This window comes from Oreochromis niloticus, linkage group LG17 (genome assembly GCF_001858045.2).
Source record: "Oreochromis niloticus isolate F11D_XX linkage group LG17, O_niloticus_UMD_NMBU, whole genome shotgun sequence".
Classification (NCBI taxonomy): domain Eukaryota; kingdom Metazoa; phylum Chordata; class Actinopteri; order Cichliformes; family Cichlidae; genus Oreochromis; species Oreochromis niloticus.
Window position 1 is genome coordinate 20,293,881 of NC_031981.2, and position 9,063 is coordinate 20,302,943.

The following is a 9,063-nucleotide window of genomic DNA, read 5'->3' on the forward strand; positions in this document are numbered from 1 at the left end:
TAGCGACCAGAGAGCATTAAGGGGCAGAGAGGAGGATGTTACTCTCAATGTTGTTGGCGCATTTCGGGAGGACGCTGGTAATAAAGTTACACAATTACACAGTGAGTTCATGTCGATTGTTATATTTACAAAATACCACAGTTTTTGTCTTGGTCATATCATTTCATTTTGTTATATTTATCTGCGACACGCTTAAGGCCGGTCTGTGAAAATATTGTCTGACATTAAACCGGTCCGTGGCTCAAAAAAGGTTGGGGACCGCTGGTCTAACCCATGGGTTATTTTAGCAAAATGCTACGGTGGGGCACTGCTCTTAGCTGAATTTCTTCTTTGTTTTTAATTCTATTTCTGCCCACAGCTTTTTTCTTTTTTTGTTTTGCTTCTTGTTTTTAAGTGCATGAGAAGTAAAGCATGTTTTTTTCTAACTGCATGTGTTTTATGAGGTCTTACTGTACATGTGAGGGTTTGTCCACAGAGGAGTCTTTTGTGTTTCACTTCTGTGTCTTCCTATTTTCACATTCACTCAGTTTGAACACACAAAGCTGCACATTCTCACACTCACGGTTACAACCTCACTGCTTCACCTACAAAAAGTGAACATGGGGAAAATTAATGGATGTCTCAAGTGTATTTTTGTCTTCTTCAATGTGCTCTTTGCAGTAAGTGGAAACTTAATTTTTCTTTTTTATGATTTCATTTTGATGATTGATTTATTGATTTTCTTTATTAATGTACATTTTATGTTGAAGGAAAGAGAAACTAAAAAGAATACTTTTTCATGAGCTTATTTAAAAAAGAGAAAAAGAGTCATTGTTCACTTCAGTTTTATTTATGTGGCATCAAATCACAAGAACAGTTGCCTCATGGCACTTTACATTGTAAGGTAAAGACCCAACAATAAACATACATGCAGAGATGAAAAACTCACTGTTTAATTTTTACCTTCCTCATATTTTAATCCACTTAAATCACTTAAACCACTGAGGCCTTTTTTTTGTTGTTGTTTTCACTTTGATTAGCCTTTAATATGGATTTTTGTTGCCAGGAAAAAAAACAGCATTAAAAAGTCAAATAAAATGAGTCAGTTTTTTGAATATTTATAACAACTAAAAAAGGTTTTATTTTTAATGCTTAGCACACATATTTCCCCCTATGATTTTTTAGTGTTTTATTACAATTGCATTTACATTGCTTCTAACAGTGAGCACTCTAGAATATACGCTTAAGAATAAAAAAGTTCTCAAAGTACAACGCTACAACAAAGTAGCTTTTTTGTGTTTTTTCTATGGCCAAACCATAGAAAACATTGGGCGTACATAGAATCCATTCTTTGTTTTTTTTTCCCTCTGGAAAATATCCCTCATGTGTTTTATATGAAATTATCTTTCAAAAAATAAATGTTTCTTTGGCACATTTAGGCAACCATACAGGAACTCTGGTTTTGTTAACATAGATGACATCATGTGATTCTGTTTCCTCAGATCTTTGGAGCTTTACTGATTTATGGATTGCTACAGACCTCTGCCAGCTACAAGGTAAACAGCCACATTACTTCACTTCAGTTCGCTCAATTTTTAATCAAAACAAAGTAGATTGTTGATTACTTTAAACATAAGTTTCTTTTAAAATGTTTCCTTTTAACAAGTTTTATATAACCAGAACTGAGAACAGTGTGATGGGAAACTTTTTATTCCCCAGCATGCTACCAACCTGTTGTTAGTTAACAAAATACGTTTCAAAACGTTCCTCCAGTTGTTCCTTTTTCATACTTTAAAAAAAAAAATTATTTCATAGTATACGCCATTTGTTGCCTGACCCCAGGTGTTTTGAAATGAGTTGTTGCCATCAAATTAAAAAAATAAAATAGTAAATGTTTTAAACTTTAAACATTTGATATGTTTTCTATGTTCTATTATGAATAAAATATGGGTTCATGAGATTTGTATACATTGTTTGTTTACAATTACACAGCTTTTCAACAATTTTTGGAATTGTGTTTATAGAGTACAAGAACACGAAATGCAGTAGTGGCATATAAACCATGGGGGTTGAAAAAAATTGGAGTGGAGGACAAATGAGAGAGAAAAGACTAACAAAGCAGAACACCGACACGAAAGGAAATCCAGAGCGCTCCCAGTGGACAAAAACCCTGTAGCGCCTCAAAAATTTTAAATAGTTTTAAAGGTAACTTTAACCCACAAAATCTTTTCTAAGAAAAACTTCTATTTGTTTTCTGCCACAAAACAATTTTGGTTATCTGGCAATGAACCAATACTTCACAGAGTAAAGACTGTGATTCATGAGACACAGTCAACTGCACACTGTTAACACTGGTCTGACTGGGCCTGTTGTAAGAATTTACTAAAACTATTACATTGGATGTAGCACAATATAACCCCACACCTACTGTAACAGAAAAAGCAGCTGGCGTCTTCACTCAGGAATGCTACTTGCTGGGTGGTGAGTTGCAGGTTGGTCCTCATATGGCCTGGTTCAGGTTTTGAAATGCTTCAGCTGGGACCTAAGGTAGCATGGGGGGATGGGATAGATGTTAGTGGAGAAAGTCAGTCTAACATTGATCGGAGAGTCATGTCTAAAATCTTATTTTGGATATATATATATTTTTTTTAATTTGAATAAATAAATAATTTTCCAGATTAATCCATTGTTGGTGTTGTTTCCCGTCATTCAGGGGGAGTTCTCATCTCTTAATGTGCCAGGCTTGATCTTTTGGGTTTTTGCCATCTGCTTCTTCGGTGTTTCCTCTCTGGGAATCTTTGCTACATGCTGTGAGTCAATCATCGGCCTCAAACTAGTATGTACGACCCCGACATCAAACAAGATAAAGAGATGATGAGGCTGTTCTTAATTTTATAATTATTCGAACAATTACTGTGGATGCTCTTTGTATTGTTTTGTGTACAGTTTGCAAGCTTCATGGGGATTGGAATGATCATCATGTTGTACTGTGGCATCACTGTAGCGAGAAGAAGACATGAGGTCATCTATTTTCTCTTTGTTAATTCTGTTGTCTCCTTTGCTGTACTGTCTATATATCGATCTGATCAACTATATTTAGTATCGCCATCTGTTATCTTGCTGCTAATGTTCTTTTTTTATGTCTTGGGGATATATTACCTACATTTTTTTTTCTACCGTATGCTTTTTAAATCTCAAACTTAATAACTCTCCAACACACTACCAAGTGATCCGTTTACTCAACTGTCCTAGTTGGCCATGAACATGGGGCTTAAGAGATACTTTAAAAAGAAAGTTACAAGCATTTCTTGAAGGATTCAGTCAAACAATTTTTAAGAAGATACAAAAAAATCAGAAAGTGTAACTGCTGTAAGAGGAGCCATTAAAGGGCCTCTTGATTATGAGTGGACATATTATTGCTTAAGTGTCTGCTGTCTCATAATCCATGACATTACCATTGCTTCCTCTTTCTCTCTGCTTTCTCTGTGCTTTATGGCCTGCTGTGGCTGTCTGTCTTGAGGAGAATATATCCTTCATTTGTCTACCATGATACTAAAATGTTATTTTCCCTTTCCAGATAGAGACTGCCTTCCGGGATGAACTACAAAGGGCCAACCTAAGAGAAGAAGTCCTTAGAAGCATGGTTGAGGGGATACAGTCAAATGTAATGTTCTTTGTTTACCCCAATAACATTGGTCTTTCTACTGCCCCTAGTGGATTTTGGTGCAAATGTGCTTTTACAAGTAGTCAACACAGAACTTGCAAATGACCTAAACATAACAGTAGCACTGGAAGGGCCCAGAGGTGAACAAGGACCAACCTTGAAAGGGAGATCAGCCCAGCTTTTTATGCTTGGAGTCAATGAACTTTTTGATTGCAGCTCATATGGACTAAATTGTTATGCAATGATATGTACATTACAGTGACTATATTGATAAATAAATATTATTGCAGAAATATTTTGAGTATCTTCAGTTGTTTAAAGTCACTTTCTTATGTGTTAACAGTTTCATTGCTGTGGATTAACGAGTCCTGGAGACTGGGTTTATGAAATCCCTGACTCCTGCAAATGCAGTAATGGAAGATATGGCGGTTCTGGGGATTTTGGCTCACCCAGATGCCAATCCAAGCCTCAGGTTGGTTTTACAGAATAGAACTAGATTGTCAAGCTGAAAAGCTCCTGTTCATAAAACTTTTTCATGACTAAATGTGTTTAAAATAGTATATTATATGTAAAATAATTTTCTAATTTGTGTAATATAATATAATATAATATAATATAATATAATATAATATAATATAATATAATATATAATCTCAGAAAAAACAACCTAAAACAGAAAACACTGCAATATACTGTTTCTATTTACATCCACATTTTGCTCTTGTCTTCTTGCAGGGAATCAGAGGCCCAGATGAAATCTATGAACAGGTATTCAAGCATTTAACATACCAGCCAATCAAAACACTGTACACTGTACTGCCGGTCAGATAATTACCATTTTCTCTTCTCTTCTGCAGCCCTGCATCATTGAACTTTTGAACCTTGGCTTTAACATCCTGTTTGGCTTCTTCTTTGGATTTGCTATTATAGCCGTAAGCTCCACTGTTGTTTTCTTTTATTGTCATGGTTACCTCTGTGTGTCACTGAATTTGTTGTTCTTTAAGATTTTGTCAAAAACACTTTTGACTTCTTAAACCTGTACATTTAATAACTGTTCAACAGTGAAAACCCCCTTTAATATAGTAAAGGTCAGTAAAATTATTTTCTCCGTCAATTATGGACTGCTGATCAAACAAAACATGGAATTTGAAGATGTTATTTTGATCTCTGTGTTTCACTCTTTATTGTTTCACTCTTTAGTTTTGGCCAAAAGTTTGCATTTGAAATGATATTTTTTAAAATAATTTAATCTACAATATTTATTTATCTTATGTAGCTTATTAGCCTCCTTAATTCAACTTTAACTAGCAAGAAGCTGGAAATTCCCCTTCAGCTTTAGAGTAAAAGCTAGTTATTGCAGTGTTGGAACAGTACATACAAACAATACATTTAGATAATTATTCTTCTCTGTCTTTATAGCTGCTGGGCCTGCTCATTGCCATCTGCATGATTAATCAGATCAAAAGTGACAACAGTAGAGAATCCATGTACTTGAGGAAGTACTAAAGGGAGCCACCACACCACATGTCCTCTGACCTTTGAGTTATGGTGCATCAAGAGGAGTCGTGATCAGGACGGGATTTACTTTGTTTTACAAAAAGAAAAAGTAACGTGTCTTGTAAGTCATTTCTCATTTTTTAATGTACCAAGCATAACTTAAAAAGCAGAACATTTATTTTCTGAAAAGCTTTATAACTCTTTTGTTATTTGATGATTTCCAGTGTTTAGTCATCTTAACCATATTATAGTAAAGAAGTAAAGAAATTAGATCTCCAAATCAGACTCTGTTTCTTTATTTCTTATTATTCTTATATTATTATTTCTTATTATTTCTTACACACACACACACACGCATGCACGCACACACACACACACACAGAGTAAAAGTAAGACATCTTATTAAATGGCTAAGGTTTTATATATTATTATGGAATTATGTAGCAAACAAAAAAGTGTGAAATGACTCAAAACATGTTTTATATTTTAGATTCTTCAAAATAGTCACTCTTTGCTTTGATCACTATTGTGATAGGTTTGTAGCTTGAACCTATTCGCTGGAACGTTGAAGACAATTTAATTACACAGCAAGCAAGACACGAGTAGGCAAGTTCTTTATGTTTTACGTGCACGGGAGAGAACTGAACAAACGCCGTTCCTTTGCTTGACCCCAGTTGCTCTCGTCCGCTCTCCCGTAACACTGCTCTTTTATTGTGGTTACATGAATATGCATAGGTTCATTAACATATGACATCTTACATAGGTGTGCATGTGAACAAAGAATACCTTGTGTGTGTGTGTGTGTGTGTGTGTGTGTGTGTGTGTGTGTGTGTATGTGTATGTGTGTATCTGTGTGTGGGGGGTCAAACTGTGACCCCAGGAAGACTCCCCAGAGCCGTCCATCTAAATAAAAGGCACTTAGACTAAAACAGTTTATCCTACCATAAAACAATAAGACAAGGTACAACCTCTCCCATGCTCCTAAAATGTGGGTGTGAAAGTCAGAGAGCTCTGGAATGCACATAAAGCCTTTTACAGCCTACTAAAGATCACACATCCTATCACTACACAATCGATTATACACCTCTAAGCATATATGGGTAGATATTTCTAAGCATAAATGACAATCACAATACAAAACCTAACAATTGTCATGAAGGAGTTCCCAGAGATGCTGAGCACTTGTTGGCCCCTTTGCCTTCACTCTGCAGTCCATCTCATCCCAAACCATCTTGACTGGGTTCAGGTCAGGTGACTGTGGAGGCCAGGCAATCTAGCACAGCACTCCATCACTCTCCTTTGTCAAATAGCCCTTACACAGCCTGGAGTTGTGTTATGGGTCATTATGCTGTCCTCACTAAAGTGTGTTGCAGGTAGTGTAAGTTCAGCTGTACAGCTAGCTTAACAATCTCTATTCCCAGCACCTCATCCTCCAAGAAACAGGCCGCTTGTTGTGTTTGGCAGGATTTAATGATGCAAATAAATGTTCTCTCTCCATTTTTTGTAAAATTGTTCAAAGAAAATGAATACAAAATACACAATAACGGCATGTTCCCTTACACTGGGACGCATGCATATTATACACTGGGAGAATAACATTGCTCTAGTAAAAGATACATAACCACAAATGAAGCATTTGCTGAAAAAACAAGCGTCTACCTGCCTCCAAATGATTTAACTCAAAATATTGTCAAAACTTACTAAAGCACATTGAACTTATGGATGATATTGTGGACTTTAACACCAGGACTGCAGAGGCTGCCATCAAATTACAATTTTCTACAGAAGCAAGAGAGCACGCTACTTACTGAACACAACTTCCTCTACAAAAAGAATATTCTCCTTAGTTACCACTAGGTGGTAGTAACACTTCTAAACAATTCTAATACGTCCATTCCATGACAGTCATTGTTTTACTGAAAAATAAATGATGGTCCAACTAAACACAAACTAAATGGGATGGCATGTCGCTGCAGGATGCTGTGGTAACCTTGCTGGTTCGGTGAGCCTTCAATTTTGAATAAATCCCCAACAGTGTCACCCCCGCACCATCACATCTCCTCCTCCATGCTTTCTCCATCCGTTCACCTTTTCTGTGTCACACAAAGACACGGCGGGTGGAACCAAAGATCTCAAATTTGGACTCATCAGACCAAAGCACAGATTTCCAGATTTGGTCTAATGTCAATTCCTTGTGTTTCTGGGCACAAACAAATCTTTTCTGCTTGTTGCTTTTCCTTAGTAGTGGTTTCTTAGCAGCTATTTGAACATAAAGGCCGTATTCATGCAGTCTCATCTGAACAGTTGATGTAGAGATTTGTCTGCTACTGGAGCTCTGTGTGGTATTTATTTGGGCTCTAATCTGAGCTGCTGTTAACTTGTGATTTCTGAGGCTGGTGACTCAGATGTATTTATCCTCAGCAGCGGAGGTGACTCTTTGTCTTCCTTTCCTGGGGTGTGAGCCAGGTTCATCGTAGCGCTTGATGGTTTTTGAGACTGCACTTGGGGACACATTCAAAGTTTTAGCAATTTTCCAGACTGACTGACCTTCAGCTTTTAAAGTATTAATGGACTGTTGTTTCTCTTTACTTAGCTGATTGGTTCTTGACATAATATGAATTCTAACAGTTGTCAAATAGGGCTGTCAGCTGTGCACCAACCTGACTTCCCCACAACACAACTGATGGTCCCAACCCCATTAAGAAGGCAAGAAATTCCATAAATGAACCCTGACAGGCACACCTGTGAAGTGAAAACCATTTCAGGTGAATACATCATTAAGCTCACTGAGAGAAGGCCAAGGGTTTGCAGCACTGTCAACAAAGCAAAGGGTGGCTGCTGAGGAATCTAAAATATAAAACATATTTAGAGTTATTTATCTTTTTTTTTTGGTTCTTGCTTCATATATTTGACGTCTTCAGTTTGTATCTACAATGTAGAAAATAGTAAAATAAAGAAAAAATATTAAATGAGAAGATGTGTCCAAACTTTTGACTTTGTGTGTGTGTGTGTGTGTGTGTGTGTGTGTGTGTGTGTTTGTGTGTGTGTGTGTGTATGCAGAGAGACACATATATCTTTTAAAGCTTGTTGTGAAATCTGTACTCATTCCAAATTAAACTGCAGAAATTGAAAGCCCACAATGTATTTCTAATGTATTTCTGAACTTCTGGCAATAATTGAAATAATTAGGCCCGGGTATGACAGAAGCAAATAAATAATCATGAAACAACATCCCCTCCCTCCAACTGGAATACAGTGTGGGAGGAGGGTCACATGGTTCAAAACATGGTTGCTGAAAAAAACAAACAGCTGACGACTGAAGTAGACAGGAAATCCACAACACCAATAGAAGCTGAGATAAAGGTTGAGAAAGTGATGATAAATGGGCTTTTAGGGTCAAATGTCTGGTTCTGAGAAGATGACTGAAGGGTAAATGTTGACTGACGGACAGTAGAATGGGATTGTCCTAATGTTTTAGAACTGGCGTCTGTAGCCTGAATTACATGGTGGTTTCAGAAATAACAGCCCACTAGTTCTTCTGGAGAGGTGTGAATGTGCCAGAGATAACAATGACGAATAAACCTTTATTCCTAATGTCCTGGGAAGCTATACTGTAAAAGTTCAAGTATTACAAATAGATAGTGATGGGTCCTGCAACACTGACGCACCGGCGCTTGTATCAAGCTCACAGAGTGAAGCCTGTGTCGGTGCGTGCGTCGCTTTAAGAAAAAGTCACGTGATCGATACAGCTACTGTATTGCTCATTGCCAACGCGCCAAACTGTGTTTAAAAGGTACTGCATCCGCATCTGTCAACGGAACGAGTCGCCACCAAAAAAACCACAAAATTACTCTCGCAAAGATAAATAAAAATACACATCTCTCCATAACAAAATGGAGCTCGAAAGAGAAAGAAAAAGAAAT

The 9,063-nt window shown here is 36.9% G+C and overlaps 1 protein-coding gene across 1 annotated transcript; it reads left to right on the forward strand.

Annotated features, from left to right (window-relative positions):
• The first annotated feature begins 262 nt into the window (after positions 1-262).
• On the forward strand, positions 263-5,306 carry LOC102083334 (tetraspanin-6-like). Its single transcript, XM_005475895.4, has 9 exons — positions 263-659; positions 1,482-1,535; positions 2,693-2,815; positions 2,926-3,000; positions 3,557-3,643; positions 3,987-4,115; positions 4,379-4,411; positions 4,501-4,575; positions 5,063-5,306. The coding sequence occupies exons 1-9, from the start codon at positions 600-602 to the stop codon at positions 5,147-5,149; spliced, it is 723 nt and encodes a 240-aa protein (XP_005475952.1). The 5' UTR covers positions 263-599; the 3' UTR covers positions 5,150-5,306.
• Positions 5,307-9,063: the final 3,757 nt, after the last annotated feature.